This window comes from Mustela erminea, chromosome 2 (genome assembly GCF_009829155.1).
Source record: "Mustela erminea isolate mMusErm1 chromosome 2, mMusErm1.Pri, whole genome shotgun sequence".
Classification (NCBI taxonomy): Eukaryota; Metazoa; Chordata; class Mammalia; order Carnivora; family Mustelidae; genus Mustela; species Mustela erminea.
Window position 1 is genome coordinate 101,543,171 of NC_045615.1, and position 21,424 is coordinate 101,564,594.

The 21,424-nt window shown below is 47.9% G+C and overlaps 1 protein-coding gene across 1 annotated transcript in view; it reads left to right on the forward strand.

Annotated features, from left to right (window-relative positions):
- Nucleotides 1-11,239: 11,239 nt before the first annotated feature.
- LOC116582476 (epididymis-specific alpha-mannosidase-like) overlaps nt 11,240-21,424 on the forward strand; it is a 49,208-nt gene continuing 39,023 nt past the window's right edge. Inside the window, exons 1-2 of the mRNA XM_032329891.1 lie at nt 11,240-11,377; nt 13,276-13,422. Coding sequence (XP_032185782.1) covers nt 11,240-11,377; nt 13,276-13,422 — 285 coding nt within the window. The remainder of the gene's footprint in view (nt 11,378-13,275; nt 13,423-21,424) is intronic.

Below are 21,424 nucleotides of genomic sequence, written 5' to 3' on the forward strand. Positions count from 1 at the left end.
TGAGCTGTGGTCCCTGACCTTTGCTTCTCTAAGGGTGGAAAGGAAGAGACCATTGTGATGCTTAATAAAGAGTAAACAGCAAAGGGCTGGTCTGATGCTGTCACTCATAAGTCATTGGCCCCGAGCTAGTTACCCCACCTCTCTGAGACTTGATTACCTTCATCTCCTAGAGGATGATGGTGAACATGAGTAAGATAATGCATATTTCAGTCATTTCAGCTAGTATTATTTCTCATATAAGTATCACCATCAGTACTTACTGAGTACCTCTGATGTGTCAAGAACCCCTCTGGTGGATCCCCATCTCCAGCTGTGATGTCTGGATCTGTAATGATGCAGCCAAACCCTGTCTCACTGTGACCCACTGGATATCTCTGGTTGTACTGGAGCCCTGCTCTTGACCTAACAACTTCCTCTGCTCTAAAATTTGGAACTCAACCCTGACCTTGCAGAGCTTCCTTGGGTACATCCACAATGCTCTGAATGCCGTGGCCAGGGCACAGTGAGTGCCATATCAGTGACAGCTGCCAGCTGCCATTATTCTCAGAGCCCTTTCCACTGGCTATTCCCTGGTTCTGTGACTTGGGGGCAATGGCCCTATTGCTCCTCAAGTTTCTGTGGAAACACCCCCATGGGGGCTGCTGCATTGTACAGGTGTCCTAGAAGCTTCCTGTCTCCTCTCAATAGCACCCTTTAGAGCAAAGTCAACAGTGTGGACAGTTGGTTGACCATTTGGATGTAGCTACAGTATCTTGTTTGTATCTACCTGGTGAGTCTAAGAGGGAAGCAAAGCCTGGCTTATGGTGTGCACAGTTGATAGGGGTCCCTGGGAGTGAAACCACATGCTACAGTTTCCAGTGTCTGAAAACCCACCTGGATCTCATGATTCATCTTCTTGACTGAATCCACATGCAGGGATTTGGGGATCCCTGCAAGAGGAGGGTTCCTCAGAGATGACACAGGAGAAACTGTGGCCTCGGGGGTACAGTGACTTGCCTGAGATCACTAAGTCAGTTACAGGAGAGCTGAAAAGAGAGCCAGGCCCCTGATCCTGGATGAGCATCCACTGCTTTGAAATTATCTCTTTTCATTGAGTCTGTGGGTGCAGAGGAGAGCAGAGCCATCTAGGAGAAATATGCCCAGCTCTTTTATTTTTTTAACCCCTAATGCTGGAGATAGCACTTGTCTCTCAGGGGCTGCAAATCAGGAGTACCCGCTTTTATAGCCACCGCACCTTGAAAGCATCTTGTTAGTCAAGTTAAGTTACCTTGAGGGTGTCCAGCTATGATGCCCTTGTGATGAATCATAATGGGTTTCAGTTGGTTTGTGTCACTGAGGCATTTGTTGAAACATAGGTTTGTCAGTAGTGCTTTCTGAAATGAATTTTCTACACATGCTTTAAAAATATGCGAGTTTTTCCTCCTAAAAAAAAAAAATGTGAGTTTTTCCTAATGCACTGTGGGATGTATTAGGCCTGAATTTCATAGATCTATGTTCTTCAATCAGTAATGTATCTCTGGACAAAACCAAAAGAAAATCTATAGAATGGGAGATTTGGGGGAATATCTTATCAGACAAAGGGTTAGTATCCAAAATATATCGAGAACTTACCAAACTCAATACCCAAAGAACAAATAATGCAGTCAAGAAATGGGCAGAGGACATGAACAGACATTTCTCCAAAGAAGACATCCAGATGGCCAGCAGACCCTTTGAAAAAATGCTCTACATCCCTCAGCATCAGGAAAATACAAATTAATACCACAATGAGATACCACCTTACACCAGTCAGAATGGCTAAAATTAATAAGACAAGAAACAACGAGTTTTGGTGAGGATGTAGATAAAGGGGAACCTTCTTACACTGTTGGTGGGAATGCAAGCTGGTGCAGCAATTCTGGAAAACAGTATGGAGATTCCTCAAGAGCTACCTTATGACTCAGTAATTGCACTACTAGGTATATACCCCAAAGAGACAAATGTAGTGATCTGAAGGGACATGTGCACCCCAGTATTTATAGCAATAATATCCACAATAGCCCAACTATGGAAAGAGCCCAGATGTCCATCAACAGATGAATGGATAAAGAGAATGTAGTGTATATATAAACAGTGGAATATGACTCAGCCATCAAAAAATGAAATCTTGCCATTTGCAATGATGTGGGTGGAACTAGAGGGTATTATGCCAAGTGAAATAAGTCAATCAGAGAAAGACAATTATCATATGATTTCATTCATACATGGAATTTAAGAACAAAACAGAGGAGCATAGAGGAAGGGTGGTAAAAAGAAAACAAGACCTCATCAGAGAGGGAAACAACTAGTAAGAGACTCTTAACTCTAGGGAATCAACTGAGGGTTGCTGGAGGGGTGGAGGTGGGGGGACAGGATAACCGGGTGACTGGAATTAAGGAAGGCACATGATGTAATGAGCACTAGGTGTTATATACAAGAGATGAGTCATTGACCTCTACCCCTGAAACCAATAATACACTACATGTTAATTAATTGAATTTAAATAAAAAAATAAATAAAACAGAGCCAATTACAGAGGAATATAATGATGATGATGATGATGATGATGATGATGATGATGATGATGATGGTGGTGGTGTATCTCCTAGTCCTGGGAAGGGGTGGGTGGATTGTAGGCACCAGGGCGGCATTTTGGAAACCAGTGTGATGTTAGGCAGCAAGAGCTAAGAACCCTTCATCCTCCCTGACACAGCATTTCCATTTGGGGGGATTTGCCCTGGGTAAAGTGTATGAAGAAGGAACAGTAAACTTGTAGGCCTAAATGGACTCACTGCAGAATGATTTAGTAGTGAAGATCAAACAAAACAGCCCTGTAATCAACCCAAAAGGGTGACCACAGAGACGTGGTTTTCAGCTGTGTGTTTATTGGCATCTGATCCTTTAGGTACTTACAGACCACGGGGGAAAGGACGTAGCTGGCCAGTGGTGTTTATTCTCAGAGAGACTGTCGCTTACACTTCCTCCTTGTCCACCTACAAGAACGTCTGTGGGGACGTCTGTGTGCAAATAAATGCATATCATTTAGGAAAGCTTTTGGCTGAAAGTAAGAGAAAAATTGGCTAAATGCACTGCTGATAGCTGGATCCTAAGGAGATGGGGCTGCAAACAGCACCTTGAGCCCAAAAGTTAGAGAATGTTGTCCAGAAGTGGTAGTGTGATTCCATGACACCTTGGGAGTCAGGCTCCTGCCGTCTTCCAGGACTGCTATGCTCAGCCCTGCACCAGAGCCCCTGCATCATATCTGGTTCTATCTTTCAGTAAACTAGTGGAGCTGGGCAGAGGGAAGCACTGGGCTTCCTTGTCCCCCTTCTCGGGGGCAACCCACCCTGGGGACGTGGAGGTATTCCTTCTGAAGAAGACCCTCCCGAGACTCTATGCAGGACAGCTCAGCAACTAGGGATGGTGGAGATGAGATCCCATAGAGTTGAGCCTATGGAGTGGCAGAGAACACACCCACATGAAGAGGAACATGCTGTCTTTATGATCCCTGAGACATGGGTCAATATTTTTAGGTGTGGCTTTCTTGTTCATGATCAAGAGGTGGCAGCTGCACACCCAACAACTGCCACGTGTGAGCTCGAGCAGGGGCTGAAGGACAAGAACCTTCTTGCAAAGCTTGCCTTACATTTGGGGCTCTCTTTCCGGTCACCCCATGCTCCAGCTTCATGGGACACACGGGGTCATCTGAGCTGCTTCCCAGGTCCCACCACTCCCCCATGTGGGGAGTGCCAGCTACTGCTGCCAGAGGTGAGGGTGGGCTGTTTCCTGCCAGCTGAAGCTGAAAGGCTCATGAGCCACTGGTCTGCAGCAGAACAGCCGAGCCACAAGCTTCTGCCAATGAGACAGCATTTCTGGGTCCCGTCTGGGAGGGACCTTCAGAGTCTGGGTACCGCTCCATGGCATATCTCAGTAGGGAAAACCGGCAGCCACCACTGGAATAATTTGGTCTTTGGGAAAGGACAGAGTCCTCTGGTGCTGAGCTGGGAGAGAATGTTGGGGGCAGAGAAGGGTCCTTCCTGTTTTGGTCTGAATTGCTCCTCTGCAGCTTCAAAGACTTTGGAAGACAATGCCTCCTTCAGGTCTCACATCCCTAGGAGGCTGGGGTGGGGTGGGAGGGATGGGGGTCACTGCAGACCAGGGAGTGACCTTCATGTGGGCAGGGATGGTGTCTGTGTGAAGGCATGGCCCTGTGTCCCCCACTTCTCACAGGCAGACGCTTGACCTGACCATGTGATGGACCAGACCTGATATTTGGTAAAGAAATATGGCCAGGGCACCTGGGTGGCTCAGTGGGTCGAGCCTCTGCCTTCAGCTCAGGTCATGATCTCGGGGTCCTGGGATCTAGCCCTACATCGGGCTCTCTGCTGGGTGGGGAGCCTACTTCCTTCTCTCTCTCTGCCTCTCTGCCTACTTGTGATCTGTCAAATAAATAAAATCTTTAAAAAAAGAAGAAGAAGAAGAAATATGCCCCTGTGTGTGCTTAGATTCTGCAGGGATTTTCTGTCCATGTTAAGTGGAGCTGCATCAGCCAAGACTCAGTGAATTGGGAACCATTTGGGATGGTGGGCAAACCCACCTCATCAGACAAAAGTAGGGGGCTGAGCTCTGCAAACCTTGTCTAGAACAAGTGTTTCACTAAACACCGCCTCCTTTAGCTTAGCCTAGCCGAGCATCCGAAGAGTGTAGCTGCTCCACAAGTTATGAGAGGTGTGAAGCATGATATGGGGGAGGCAGCATGGAGGGCAGTGGGAAGCCAGTGAGTAGGACCACCAGTCAGGATGGGGTGACACCCAGGGGGCTGATGTACTTGATGCAGCGAAGGCCCCCACAGCCACTTCTTTGCTTTTTCCACTGGGAATCCCAGCTGCCCCTGCCCGTTCCTGTCAACCCACGCCAGGTTGGTGTGTGCCCTTGTGTGCCACAGAGTGGCATGTGATATGTGACCCTCAGTGCCCACATGCTGGCCTCATGCAGAGCAGACAGGTGGTGGTGGATTCAGGCAGCCACATCATTTTCTCTCCACTTCCCCCTGGACACCGCCAAGCTGGTGTCTGGGCCATGCTCTCAGGCTTGTGCATCAGCTTCCAACCCAGGGCCCTCAGCTGCATTGGTTCATCTGGGAATGAAATGGGAATCATCTCTGCCTCCCAGGATTGCTTCAAGGATTCCAGAAGGCAGGGAATGACAGGCACTACCTGCTATCAGCATTTAACAGTGTCTCCTTTGCAGCCTTATGGCACCATCCTTACTTCTTCTGAGGCATCATGCTTCTCTCCCTCCTACAAGCACAGGGGATAGCTGTCACTTTTTTTTGGTTCTCAGCATCTAAGCCCTCTTAATATGGGAATCCTCTGCTTATAGAATCTGAGCTCAACTCCCACTATAAGGATGGAGTAGAAAGTGCTGGATACTGGTTTCCCAGTCCGCCTTGTAGCTAGGGTGCATGCATATGACTTGGGCTCTTTGACTGGGAAGCCAGTGAGATGACAAACCAGGGATAGGTGGAAGATGCACACTATGAGGGACAGCGGAGAGTTCCCAGCAGTGGAGGCACCATGACAAACACTGTGGATTGAGTGGTCCCTTCCGTTTGCAACTTCAGAGATTGAAAAGTCTTGGGCGTCAGTTCTAGAGGGTGAATATGTTTTCAAAGGACCAGCAATGTGGCAGCCCATGGACCCATAATGTGTTTCACATGCGAGTCTGAATTTCAAGACCAGGGACAGTGGCTACCTTAGACCCAAGAGAAAGAGCAGGACACGACTTGAGCTCTTCCAGCTGATCAGCCTCATCCCTGGAAAGGGAGGGGTTCCAAGTAGGGAATGGGGACAAGGGATGGAGGAAGAAGGAGAGATGGGAGGATGGGCATGCCCAATGCCAAAAGTCCCAACCGTAGGCAGGCATAGGCACTCCAAATGTTCCCAATGACTTACTTCACCTGAGAACCTGTGTGGGAGAGAAGCCTCAGAATTTGGCTTATGGAAACAAAGACTCACATTCAATTGTGGTATTGCTCCGATCCCAAAGTCATCAGGATTCTGCCCCTTGGCCTCATTCCTCTCTTTCCACTCAGGCCCATTTTCCTTTCCTGGAGAATTTAAGTTACAACCACCCCCTTCTCTTCAGCACGCTCAGTTTTTCCACAAGCAGAGAGCTATCATCATGCCAGGAACACAATTCCTTGGAATCATCCAGCAGTGTACTGACCTAATTTTCCTGGCACTCTGCAGCCCCTCCTCATCTTTTCTCCCTTAACCATACCTGTGCCCTTGACGCAATCTTGTACGTTTATGTGTGTGCTGGTCCATTTCTGCCGCCGGCAAGGCGCTCAATGGTCTTGAATGAAACAATTCATTCTCATCTGGATCTCTTCAGGTCCTCCTGATGGCAGTGGCATGGCTCAGCCTGGCACCATGGGAGCCTCCAAATCCTCTCCTGATTTCCACCTTGATCCCAAAAGACCACACTCCACACAGTAGGCAGAGCGATCTTGTACCACTGCCGCCCCATCTCAACCTCATCCCCGCCCTCATCCCTCCCTCTCTGCTCTGGAGAGACCTTGCAGCTCATAGAGGTTGGCACAGACCACAGCAGAGCGTGTCCCCACAGGGTTGGATGGTTCCCTGTGAGCCTAAGAGCACGGGCTCTGAAACAACCATTTGCAAGCCCAGGAGAAGCTACGCTGCTAGGGAATGGCCTGGCACCTGGCTGGGCTCTCTGAATCCTACTTCTGGCCCACAAAGCTGTGCCCTCCCATCTTCCTTCCTCACCCCCACACCGAGGGCTCTGTTTGTGGAGGAGTGCTGCCTGGAAGGCTGAAGGGGCTGAGGCAGGTGAGAATGGGGTGTGGGGTCTCAGGATGGTACTGAAGGAGGCTGGCCGGGGTGCCTGGAGCCCTGACCTTCAGATGGGACACAGGGCAAAGGCTAACCAGGGACTGGAATACACAAGGTGGTACTGGAGCCTGCCATGGTCTCTGGTGTAGCCTGGAGGTACCAGGGACCAGGCATGGCAGCCCCTCCTCCCTGCCCTCCTCCTCCTCCTCCCCTCATCTTCCTCCTCCCCATCCTCTCCCTCCTCCTCCTCCTCCCCATTCTTCTTCTCTTTCTTCTCTTCCTCTCCTATCTCTCCCTCCCATGCCCCTCCATCCTTTTCTCCTATCCCTTCCCCATCTCTTCCTCTCCTGCTGTTCCTTGTCTTCCCCCTTCTCTGTCCCTCATCCCTGAGGCAGCTCAGAGCAGGAACAAGGAGTGTGGGGCGCAGGACACAGGGTGCATATGCAGGGTTGGAAATAGGTGAGGCGGGTGGGGACGGCCAGCACAGGGAAGGGGTTGAGAGGCTGAGACTGGAGTGTCCAGGGCACACTGGTGCTCCACTCCCCCGTGGCTCCTCCTCCATGCCTCTGCTCCCCGTCCCCCCACTGCCTCAGATGCCTAATTGCAATGCCTGTTTTATGGAGAAGACACAGAGCTTGGGGTACAGTGAGGAACTCAGTCAAGGAAAGCAGCTATGGCGGGACTCAAACTCTTGACTGTTGGACTCTGGCCTGAGACCTGTTTGTGTTCCCACATTCCCAAGCCTAGACCTACCCAGGGCAGGGGTCACTGCTCCCCTACCTGGCTGATTCTGGAGGAACTGAAGTGTGGAACAGGGCCCAGAGAAGCCAGTTACAAGGAGGGAGGACAAAGGGGGCTCCCAGGGTGCCCTGTCTTCCACTCCAAGGGCGCCCTGAGGCAGCACATCTCCTGTTCTCTGGTCTCCAAGACCAGAGCCTGGCACAGAATCAAGGAAAGTGGGTGTTAAGCGAAAAAAATCGGAAAACAGGTCCATGGAGCAAAAAGACTCAGCCTGGAAAGCGCGCACCTGCTGTTGGTAAGCTGATGCTCACATTGGGTCAGACACAGATGGTTACTTAACATTCCACGTGACTTAATACAACACCCCTAAGCATCCCCATTTTACGAGTCAGAAGCCTGAGGCTGCATGCCAGCTGTCGGGAGTTGTGTGTCTGCCCTGCTCCAGGGTGGTGTTGCTGACATGAGGTGACACGGGTGGTCAGGAGGAGCAGCTGGGATGAACTTTATACACTACCATGGAGAGCAGCCGGGTCCTGCAGGGAAGAGGGGATGGGGGTCCATCCACACAACTAACGTCACATGCTCTTCAAGAAGAGAGAGCTCTTCCTTATTCCAGGTTCTGGGTCCTGCAGGGAACCTACTGAGCCTCCTAGTGGGGCGAGCTGTGGGTGAGGACCATATTAACTGCACACACATGGACGTGGACTCATAAACAGACCGTATCTATGGAGGAGGCGTGGGAGGCCATGGAAGGTGTCTGTGAGACAATTTCCAGCCAGCTGGAAAGTGGAGGGAGCTGCTTCTTCACCAAGGGAATGGCAGGTACAAAGGGCCTGAGGCAGGAAAGGGCTTGAAGTGCAGGGAGGATCTGGCCATACAGCACCAGTGGAGGGAGGAAGCCAGCTCACTGCAGCTGGAGGAGCCATGGCAGCCAGGACAGCAGAGGACAAGGGTCATGAGGATGGGGACAGTGGGGGCTGGCAACAGCTAAGGGAAGGATGTACTTGAAGAGACTGGGAAATGAGGTCAGAAAGGCAGGGTGGGGCCACTTCTCAAGGCTCTAGGACTTGGGCAGGGGATCAGGGTCTGTTGGGGAGACTTTGGGAGCTATGGAAGATTGGAGGCAGGAGAATTCCATGGTTGAGACTGACGGCCAAGGAGGTCATTGGCACTGGAGGCAGCTCCCGGGCACATTGACCATGAAACAACGTAAGCCTCCGGGCCTGTCCCAGCTGCTCCAGAGGATGGACAACACTGAGCTCACAAGGATTCATTGGGCCATGGTGCGGGGTGCCCATCCGCAACCCCCTACAGACCCACAAAGAATGTTCAGGATGTTCCTTTTTCTAATTGCCCAGAACAAGTCCCGGGCACCTTCGTGTGCAGTGGTGGCCAAAGCAGGAGTCACAGGCCAGAGAACCCAGGTGTGACACTAGGGACATGTTCCCTTTGTCACCAGGGAGCTGCTGGCACCCTCTGTTCTTTTTCCAGAGCTTTGACTCAAATGTGCGGTGTCTGGGGGCATCTCACTGAAGCAGGGAAAACACGTGTCCCACTGGCTTATTCCTAACAACAATGTGCTATTAGTGACTGAAGCCACAGAATCCAGAAACTGAAATAGCTTCCTACGGCTGGGCCCACCCAAGTCTGTTGCCAGAAAGTTCCATTCCTCCTTGGCAGCCTCTCTGGGCAGCCAATGCCAGACGCCTAGTTGGGGAGAGCCAGGGCTCTGACAGGGTCACATGCCACCCCAACCCTGTCCCCAGCCCTGGGAGCTTCCAGCCTTTAGAACCTGATGAACACACGTCCAGAGTTGGAGCCCAGGCTGTGACATCTCATGCTGGCAGTTCCAGGAGACGATGCCGCTGCCATGAGGACCATCATGCAGGGGCTGCAGCTCACACAAGCGGCTCGGGAGGGTGGAGAGAGTGATGCCCACACGATGTGGAGAGGAGGTGCCCAGACAGAGGGAAGAAGAGGGATCAGAGATTCAGACAGGTGGACATGGGTGTTCGGGACGATGGTTTATAAGGTGAGAACCCTCCAGGGGACAGTGCTCTCAGGAGGCCTAGAGGATGCTCCCATTTCTCAAGCATCCCAAGTATCACCAAGCTCAGCATCACCGAGAGCTCAGAGATGGAAGGCTCCCTCCAGGAGTGGCTGATGATTGAGACCATGGCAGATCTGTGTGGGCTGCTGGCTCAGGGGGTCACAGGACACAGAATCAAGAGGCCAGGTGACTGCACGCAGCCATCAGAAGCAAGGTCAGGTGGATTCCTGGAAACATGTGGAGGTTAGAATGGCATGGGACCGTTGCCAGCCATGGAGGTGACAGTACACGGCACTCCTCGCGGGGAAACAGATGGACAGGTGAACCACACACCGTCTGCATGGCCTCTCCGGGGCTATGAGGATCGATGAGTCAGGATGCTAAGGGTAGCCACCCTAATGACAAATCTGGATCCCTTGCCCAGGTTCCAGACCTGACCCAGGTTCCAAACCCAAAACCCTCTGATGGAAGGAGAGCTTGTCCCGGGAGGAAGGAGGCTGAGAAGGTCCAGCAGGACCCTATGGAAAGGATTCCTCCATCCCTTCCCCCAGGTGGCTCCTGGTCACTGACTGGACACTGGGGAGAGAGAATTCGCATTGTTTTGAGCACTAGTGACTTCAAGCAGCCTTAAACACCCATTAGCACCTGAGTTTCTGGGGGCAAGGCATTCAGGAGTGATTAGCTGGGTGTTTCTGGCTCCCTGTCCTTCCTGAGGTTGCAGTGAGGGTTCAGCACGGACTCCTGAAGCTGAGGCTGGGCCAGAGGAGCGACTTGCTGGTGGTTAGCTCACAGGGCTGCTGAGCTGGTGCCGGTTGTGGGCAGGACAGAGCTCCTCCCTGCGTGTCCCCTGCACAGATGGCTGGCTTGACCCGTGACGTCGCTGCTGGCTTCCTCCAGACGAAGCTCTAGGGGAGAGCACACCATGACCACCGCTCTGGGGCACATGATATTTGGGAATCTGCTGAGAAGTGGACAGCACTGGTTTATTCTGAGCGGAATAAGTCAATCAGAGAACGACAATTATCATGGGATTTCACTCATATGTGGAATTTAAGAAAAAAAAAAACCAGGATCATAGCAGAAGGTATGGAAAAATAAAAAAAGATGAAATCTTAGAGGAAGACAAACCAAAAGACTCTAGGAATAACACTAGGAACAAACTGCGGGTTGCTGGAGGGGAGGTGAGTAGAGAGATGGGGTAACTGGGTGATGGGCATCAAGGTGGGCACATGATATGATGATCACTGAGTGTGATATGCAACTGATGAGTCACTGAACTCCTTTTCTGAAACTGACAACATGTTATAGGTTAAATAATTGAATTTAAATAAAATACATTTTAAAAAGTTGACATCAATGCCCAGACACTACTGATGGGGGCGGAGCACAGAATGGTGATGTCCAGGGGCCACCCCCTCTTCTGGCTCAGGTGACAACACTGCTGTGAGTGCCACTCCTCCTACTCCTGTCCCTGCCTCCCCATGGGTCAGGAGTGGTGTTCTCTGCTAGGGGACCAGTCGCCAGTGGACAACAAGTTACGGCCAGCAACTGCCCCTGACCACTTGCCACTGGGATGTGGCCGCCCCTCTGGCTTCCCGTGCTCACGCAGCTGGTACTGCTGCGGTTCCTGGTGGCCCAGCCCATGAAGCCCATCAGGGTCTTTGTGGTTCCCCACAGTCACATGGATGTGGTCTGGATCCACACTGTGCAGGTAGGTGCCCATTCAGCATCCCCCAGAATCCCTGGAGCTCAGCTTCTTTTTCCCTGCCAGATACCAGGGTGGGTTTGAAGTCTGGTGTTGGCTGACATCCTCAAGGGAGCAGCCTGGGTTATGACCTAACTCGCTGGAGACCAGGGAGGCTCACTTGGGCTGCTTGGCTCCAGTCTCTGGCTTCAGTTTCCCCATCCATGCTAGGGATAGTCAGGTGAAAAGACATGGGCCTGACTCAGGCCATGGTCACAGTCCATGACTGGGACACCTTGGGTGGGCTCTGTTCCCGTTCTGAGCCCCATGTCCCCCTTCTGTTGGATGGTACAGGCCTCAGACCCTTTGCATGGGCTGCTCCCTCTGCCCAGAAGGACTTCCTCCAGTAAGCCTAGTCCCCCCCAACCCTGTGTGTGGCTCCACAAAAGACACTTTCTGGTGGGGCCTTCCTGGCATCCCTATGTGTACCCCTATTCCCTTCCCCTCCTCCTCTCCATGCACGTTTGGTAGGGGGCTTGGTGTCAGTCCCTTGTCCCCACCAGAAAGCTAGCTTCACAGGCCAAGGGCTTCATACATTATATTTCCTGGCATGGTTTCACCAGCCTGATAGACAGAAGAGGTGCACCAGCTATTGCTGATTGAGTGAATGAATGCAGGGATGAATGAATTCAAATGAATATGCAGGAATGAATGATCAAATAAATGAATGAATGTTCAAATGAATGAATGAATGAACACAGGAATGAATGAATGCAGATATGAAGAAGTACAGGAATGAATGCATGCAAGAAGGAATGAATGCAGGAAAAGGAGCAGGAAGAGACCAAGATTTGCTCAAGATCCTGGGTCAGGTGACTGTATATTATCACCCAGGCCACCTCCAGCTCTTTTGTGGGAACAGGAAGGAAACCCAGAAGAGAACAAGCACTCTCTGGGATTAGGAATACAATAACTATTCTGCGGATGTTACTGAGAGGCAGCTGGACTTCAATGGGAGAGAGAAGCAGCAAGAGATCTGATGCTGGAGGTGGGGGCAGAGGAGTCCAGTCCTGGGATGCACTGGGCAGCCTCTCTGGGGACACTGCTGCCTGCGGAGATGGCTTATGGTGGGGAAGCATGCTTGTCACCCTCAGTTATAGAAGAGGAAACAGGCCCAGCAAGGGTTGGTGACTTGCCTAAGGGAACCCAGGAATGACCTCCATTTTTGAGGCCTCCCTGGCCAGGGATCTTTGCATTTCATTAAGCAGCCACTCTGGGCAACACCATGTATCAGCCTGGAAACACATATGGGAAACACCCATGTCTGGTCCTGTGGAGCCTCCAGCCTGGGAGAGGCAGGTCAGCCGATGCCCATGACCATCCAGGGGGCTGGGGGTAGCTCCTCTCAGCTTTAGATCTCATCATTACCTCCCTTCATTTCAGCCCAGACGGGCCCCGTGGGGTCCCTGGACCACCTCCCTGTCACCCTGTGGCTTCATTGGATGCCTCCCTACTGTACCCTTGGGCCAGCTATCATGTCCCCTAGGCATGTCATATGTCATGGTCTGGAACATCAGGGCCAGCTACCGTGCCCCCTCAGGGAAGGCGTCCCTAGCCCCTGGGCACATCCTGTGTCATGGTCTGGAACATCACCTCTCTCCCTAGAACAGCAGGATCTCATCAGAGGGGAGAGAGCCATGTCACTGTCTCAGGGCAGCCGGCACTGTGTGTCTAGCACAGAGCAGTCCCTGTGTGTCTCTGTTGAAGTGGTATAGGAGGAAGAGAGGAAGATCCCAGGACAAAAACCCACAGGGAGTGATGGGGCCCAGGGACCCTGTGCCACTGGGATTTTAGTACTAGATCCTTGGGGTCAAGCCTCTGGGACCCTCCATGGGTGCTGGTGTGATGGGGTGCTCCCTCCACAGGAAAGCCCGTGGGCCTATACTTCCAATGTCTACACCTCCGTGGTGCAGGAGCTCATGCTCCAGAAGCATCGCCGCTTCATTGCTGTGGAGCAGGAATACTTCCGGCTGTGGTGGGATGGCATCGCTTCGGACAGGCAGAAACGCCAGGTACTGTGGTCTGCAAGGGCCTCTGGGAGGGATACCGAAGCAGGGAAGCTCCGTGTCCAAGGATGTGTGGCCTGAAACTCCCAGACCAGGTTCACTGGGCACTTCACATGACTTGTTTAGCTCAGGTTTGTGCTCAGCCCAGCCCAAAAGACAGGTTTGGTTTTATCTGCCTTTGTAGCTGTTGGTGTGAAATGGCACTCTAACAAGTCAGCCCTGCACTCGTCAGGTGTGGAATGGAGTCTCTTCAGACTCCCACCTCCCTCTTCACCTACCATCTGCATGGCCCGTGGCTCGCAGCTGACCACCCTGCCTAGGGTTTTTCATTGTCTGCATTTAAAGTGGGCTGCAGAAGACATCATGGGGCACAGGTTCAGAGAGGCCCTGGGAAGCAGGTCTTCATGGGGGATAGCCTGAAACTTCAACCTCAGGCAGGAGTGCATTCTGTGAGCTGCAGGTCCTGCCTGTGCAAATGGGAGTGACCTCCCCTTCCTCAGATATCCTGGGTTCTGATGAATGCGGGACATGGGCACCTTGGAGGACACTGTGGACCTGGTCCTCTCCCTGGCATTCTCCTTCCTTCATAACAGTCACTGAACATGAGGGACAGGGAGGTGAGAGACTGCCCAAGTGGCAAAGTGAGAAGGTAAAGAGAAGAGGTCACCATATCTCACCTGAGGGGTGTCTTGAACCTGTACCTTGTGGAGTCATAAGGAGGAGCCTTGCATGCTATGGGCACTGGGCATCTGCCAGGCACTGGTCTCTACTTCTTACGGTCCACATCACCACATCCTCCCAATAGGGTATATAGTGGGGAAAGTTACTCCATGCTGCATAGATAGTCCTGGTTCAGAGAGAGCAGGTGAATGGCCTGTGGTTGCACAGCTGATAGAGGATAGGTGGGACACTGAGCCAGGCAGGTCTGAGTGAAGCGGGTATCTCAGGGTGTCCTGGGGGTGGGCTGCTCTCTACATTGACACCCCAAACCCAACTGTCTCTCCTCATCCTTGAGGGGCAATGTGACCCACCAGAGTCCTGGGGAGACCACTTTTGATATGGCTCCCTGGAAGCAGGGACATTTCTCTACTTGTTCCTATGACCCCCCAGTGCCTGGAAAGTGCCTGGGATGTGGTAGGTGCTCCTGTAAAACAGTATGCAACAGGAGCCCATTCAATCCTCCTGGAGTAAATAATCATGACCCTGACAGTACTGAAAACAAATGGAAACTACAGTCTCCAAAGACTGCACAGGACTCACTACCACTGTCTCTCCCTACTGTCCCGTCTCCATCCCTCCATTCCTTCATTTATTGTAAAAATACTTATTAGCCAAAAAAGCAAGACCTATTGATATGCTGTGTGTGCAAGAGACTCATTTTACACTGTGACTCATCTCCAGATTGAAAGTGAGAGGGAGGGGCTGCCTGGGTGGCTCAGTGGGTTAAAGCCTCTGCCTTTGGCTCAGGTCATGATCCCAGGATCCTGGGATCGAGCCCCACATCGGGCTCTCTGCTCAGCAGGAGCCTGCCTCTCCCTCACTCTCTGCTTGCCTCTCTGCCTACTTGTGATCTCTGTCTGTCAAATAAATAAATAAAATCTTAAAAAAAAAAAAGAAAGTGAGAGGGAAACCATCTATCACGGAAATCTATCTATCATGGAAATCATGGAAAACCATCTATCATGCTAATGGACATCAAAAGAAAGCTGGGGTGGCAACCCTTATATCCGATAAATTAGATTTTAAACCAAAGACTGTAATGAGAGTTGAGGAAAGACACTATATTATAATTAAAGTGTCTATCCAACAAGAAGATCTAACCATTGTAAATATTTATGCCCTAACATAGGAGCCTCCAATTATAGAAACCAATTAAAATAAAATTAAAGAAACACATAGATAATAATACTGTAATCGTAGGCAACTTGAACACTCCCTCACTACAATGGACAGATCATCTAAGATTAGCAAGGAAACAAGGTCCTTGAATGACTCACTAGATCCGATGAACTTCACGGATACATTCAGAGACTTCCATCCTAAAGCAAGAGAATACACATTCTTCTGAACACACCTGGAACAATCTCTAGAACAGATCACATACCAGGTCACAAATGAGGTCTCAACTGGTACCAAAAAAATGAAATTATTCCCTGTGAATTTTCAGACCACAATGCTTTGAAATGGGAAATTACTCACAGGAGAAAATTTAGAAAGAATACCCAACTTTTGTATCAACATGGACGGGACTGGAAGAGATTATGCTGAGTGAAGTAAGTTAAGGAGAGAGAATCAATTATCATAAGGATTCGCTTGTTTGTGGAGCATAAGGAATAACACGGAGGACATGGGGAGATGGAGAGGAGAAGAAAGAATTCAAAAACATGGAGGGTAAAGAGCATCCTAGCAAAGAACGAATGGGTCAACCAAGAAATTAAAGAAAGATTTTAAAAAATTTATGGAAACAAATAAAAATGAAAACACAACTGTTCAAAACCTTTGAGATGCAGAGCACCTGGGAGGCTCAGACATTAAGCATCTGCCTTTGACTCAGGTCATGATCCCAGGGTCCTGAGACAGAGCCGCACATCAGACTCCCTCCTCTGTGGGAAGCCTGCTTCTCCCTCTCCCAGTACCTCCATTTGTATATCCTCTCTCTTGCTCTGCTCTCTTTCTTCCTCTCTCTCTGTCAAATAAATAAATAAAATATTTAGAAACAAAAACAAAAACAAAAACTTTGAGACGCAACAAAGGCAGTCCTAAGAGGGGAGTATATAACACTACAGGCCTTTCTCAAGAAACAAGAAAGTTCTCAAATACAGAAGCTAACCTTACACCTAAAGAGGCTGGAGAAAGAAAACCAAATAGAGCCTAAACCCAGCATAAGAGAATTTATAAAGATTAGAGCAGAAATCAATGAACTAGAAGCCAAAAGAACAGTAGAACAAATCAACAAAACTAGGAGCTGATTCTCCGAAAGAATTAAGATTGATAAATCCCTGGCCAGACACACCAAAAAGAAAAGAGAAAGGACCCAAATAAATAAAGTCATTAACAAAAGAGGAGAGATCACAACCAACATCAAAGAAATACAATTCTAAGAACATATTATGAACAACTATATACCAACAAATTAGGCAATCAGGAAGAAATGGATGCATTTCTAGAAACATATGAACTACCAGACTGAAACAGGAAGAAATAGAAAACCTGAACAGACCCATAACAGGCAAGGAAATTGAATAAAAAATCTCCCAATAAACAAGAGTCCAGGGCTGAATGGCTTTCCAGGGGATTGAATGGGAGAAGATATCTACCAATATTTAAAGAACAACTAATACCTGTTCTTCTAAAGGAGTTTCAAAAAATAGAAACGGAAGGAAAACTTTTGGACTCTTTCTGTGAGCCTAGTGGCATCACAATTCCAGACTTTAAGCTCTATTACAGAGGTGTAATCAAGACAGTATGGTACTGGCATAAAAACAGACACATAGATCAATGAAACAGAATAGAAATCCCAGGGTGCTTGGGTGGCTCAATGGGTTAAGATCCTGCCTTCAACTCAGGTCATGATCTCAGGGTCCTGGAATTGAGTCCCACATCAGGCTCTCTGCTTGAAAGGGAGCCTGCTTCCACCTCTCTCTCTCCGCCTACTTGTGATCTCTCTCTCTGTCAAATAAATAAGCAAAAATCTTAAAAAAAAAAAAAAAAGAGAGAGAGAAAAGACAGGCTATTCAGTTAATGGTGTTAGGAAAATTGGACAGCCAGTTGCAGAAGAATGAAACTGGACCATTCCCATACACCATACACAAAAATAGACCCAAAATAGATGAAAGCCTTAAATGCGAGACAGAAATCCATCAAAAGTGGAGAACACAGGAACCAACTTCTGTAACCTCCGCTGCAGCAACTTCTCGTTAGACACGTCTCCAAAGGCAAGGAAAGCAAAAATGCACAAAGGCAAAAATGAACTACTGGGACTCCATAAAACTGAGGGTTTTAGAGGGGAGTGGTTGGGGGGATGCATGAGTTTGGTGGTGGGTATTAAGAAGGGCATGTATTGCACGGAGCAGTGGGTGTTTTACATAAACAATGTATTTTGGAACAATGCTTCAAAAACAAATGATGTATTTTATGGTGACTAATGTAACACAATAAAAAAACAGACCAAAAAAATTTTTTTTGAGACAAAAAGCTTTTGCACAGCAAGGGAAACAGTCAACAAAACCAAAAGGCAACTGACAGAATGGGAGAAGATACCTGCAAATGACATATCACATAAAGGCTAGTATCCAAAATCTATAGAGAACTTATCATACTCAACACCCAAAGAACAAATAATCCATTCAAGAAATAGGCAGAAGACATGAACAGACATTTCTCCAAAAAGACATACAAATGGCCTACAAACACATGAAAACATGTGCATCACTCAGCATTAGGAAAATACAAATCAAAGCCACAATGAGATAACACCTCACACCAGACAGAATGGCTAAGCTTAACAAGATAGGAAACAACAGATGTTCATAAGGATGCAGACAATGGGGAGCCCTCCTACACGGTTGGTGGTAATGCAAGCTGGTGCAGTCACTCTGGGAAACAGCATGGAGGTTCCTCAAAAATTTGAAAATAGAACTACCCTATGACCCAGCAATTGCACTGCTGGGTATTTACCTAAAGATTACAAATGTAGTGATCCAAAGGGTCACATGCACCCACTGTTTATAGCAGCAATGTCCACAATAGCCAAACTATGGAAAGAGCCCAGATATCCAGCAACAGATGAATGGATAAGTAAGTGTGGTATATATACACAATGGAGTACTACTCAGCCATCAAAAAAAGAAATCTTGCCATTTGAAATGATGTGGGTGGAACTAGAGGGTATTATGCTATATGAAATCAATCAGTCAGATAAATAAAATCAATGCACAGAAATCAGTTGCATTTCTCTACACCAACAGATAAAGGCAATTATCATATGAATCACTCATATGTGGAATTTAAGACAAAACAGAGGAGCATGGGTAAGAGAGGAAAATATAGAGCAAGAAAGAAGCAGAGAGGGAGACAAACCATAAGAGACTCTTAATCAAAGGAAACAAACTGAAGGTTGTTAGAGGGGAGGGGGTGGGGGATGAGGTAGCAGGATAATGGGCATTAAGGAGGGCATGTGATATAATGAGCATTAGATCTTATATAAGATTAATGACTCATTTAAAAAAAAACCCAGCTTCTATTTTCATTGATGGTTCTACTGTATCTCTGGTTTCTATCTCATTGATCTCAGCTCTAATCTCAATTACTTCCCCTCTTGTGCATAGGGTTGGCTTAATTTGTTGTTGATTCTCTAGTTCTTTGAGGTGTAAAGAGAGCTGGTGTATTTTGGATTTTTCAATTTTTTGAGGGAGGCTTGGATGGCTATGTATTTCCCCCTTAGGACCGCCTTTGCTATATCCCATAGTTTTGGACAGAAGTGTCATCATTCTCATTGGTTTCCATGAATTGTTTAAGTTCTTCTTTGATTTCCTGGTTGATCCAAACATTCTTAAGAAAGGTGGTCTTTAGCTTCCAGGTGTTTGAATTCCTTCAAAATTTTTCTTGTGGTTGAGTTCCAGTTTCAAAGTACTGTGGTCTGAGAATATGCAGGGAATAATGTGAATCTTTTGGTATAGGTTGAGTCCTGATTTGGGACCCAGTATGTGATTGGTACACCATTGGCCAAACTAATCAAAAAGAAAAGAGAGAGGACCCAAATTAATAAAATTATGAATGAGAGATCACGACTAACACTAAGGAAATGGAAACAATCATCAGAATTTATTATCAACAGTTACATGCCAATAAATTATGCAACCTAGACGAAATGGATGCATTCCTGGAAACCTATAAACTTCCAAAACTGAATAAGGAAGAAATTGACAACCTGAATAGACCAATATCAAGTAATGAGATTGAAGCAGGGGTCAAAAACCTCCCAAAAAACAAGAGCCCAGGACCTGATGGATTCCCTGGGGAATACTACCAAACTTTCAAAGAGAAATAATACCTATTCTCCTGAAGTTGTTTCAAAAAAACTGAAGCAGAAGGAAAACTTCCAGACTCTTTTTATGAAGCCAGCATTACCCTGATTCCCAAGCCAGGCAAAGACCCCACCAAAAAGGAGAATTTCAGACCAATATCCCTGATGAATATGGATGCTTAGATTCTCAACAAGATCCTAGCTATAGGATTCAACAGTACATTGAGATTATGCTGAGTGAAATAAGTCAAGCAGAGAGAGTCAATTATCATATGGTTTCACTTATTTGTGGAGCATAACAAATAGCATGGAGGACAAGGGGAGATGGAGAGGAGAAGGGAGTTGAGAGAAATTGGAAGGGCAGGTGAACCATGAGAGACTATGGACTCTGAAATACAATCTGAGGGTTTCGAAGGGGCAGGGGGTGGGAGGTTGGGGGAACCAGGGGGTGGGTATTAGAGAGGGCACGGAAAGCATGGAGCACTGGGTGCGGTGCAAAAACAATGAATACTGTTACGTTGAAAAGAAATAAAAAATTAAAAAAAAAAAACCCAGTACATTGAAAAGATTATCCACCATGACCAGATGGGATTTATCCCTGTGATGCAAGCATGGTTCAACATTTGCAAATCAATCAATGTGATAGAACAAATCAATAAGAGAAGAGAGAAGAACAACTTGGTCCTCTCAATTGATGCAGAAAAAGCATTTGACAAGATACAGCATCTGTTCCTACCTAAAACGCTTCAGAGTTAGGGATAGAGAGAACATTCCTCAACTTCATGAAAGCTATCTATGAAAATCCCACAGCGAATATCATCCTCAATGGGGAAACGCTGACAGCCTTCCCGTTGAGCTCAGGAACATGACAAGGATGTCCATTCTCGCCACTGTTGTTCAACATAGTATTAGAAGTCCTACCAACAGCAATCAGACAACAAAGAGAAATAAAAGGTATTCACATTGGCAATGAGGAAGTCAAACTCTCTCTTCGCAGATGACATGATACTTTATATGGAAAACCCAAAAGACTCCACCCCTAAACCACTAGAACTCATACAGCAATTCAGTAATGGGGCAGGATACAAAATCAATGCACAGAAATCAGTTGCTTTCTTATACACTAACAATGAAAATATAGAAAGGGAAATTAGAGAATCGATTCCATTTACTGTAGCACCAAGATCCATAAGATACCTGGGAATAAACCTTACCAAAGAGGTAGAGAGGAACTACAGAACACTCATGAAAGAAATTGAAGAAGACACAGAAAGATGGAAGACCATTCCATGCTCATGGATCGGAAGAACAAACATTGTTAAAATGTCTATACTGCCTAGAACAATCTATACTTTCCATGCCATTCCAATCAAAATTCCACCAGTATTTTTCAAAGTGCTGGAACAAGCAATCCTGAAGTTTGTATGGAACCAGAAGAGACCCCAAATTGCTAAGGAAATGTTGAAAAAGAAAAACAAAAGTGGGGGCATCAAATTGCCTGATTTCAAGCTTTACTACAAAGCTGTGATCACCAAGACAGCATGGTACTGGCACAAAAACAGACACATAGACCAGTGGAACAGAGTAGAGAGCCCAGATATGGACCCGCAACTCTAACATCAAATAATCTTCGATAAAGCAGGGGGGAAAAAGCCGGTGGAAAAAAGAGTGTCTCTTTAATGAAAAGTGTTGGGAAAATTGGACAGCTATGTGTAGAAAATTGAAACTCAACCATTCTCTTACACCATACACAAAGATAAACTTGTAATGGATAAAAGACCTCAATGTGAGGCAGGAATCTATCAAAATCCTAGAGGAGAAGATAGGCAATAACCTCTTTGATACTGGCCACAGCAACACCTTTCAAGACATGTCTCCAAAGGCAGAGGAAACAAAAGCGAAAATGAAAAGCTTCTGCACAGCAGAGGAAACAGTCAACAAAACAAAGAGGCAACCCCCAGAATGGGAGAAGATATTTGCAAA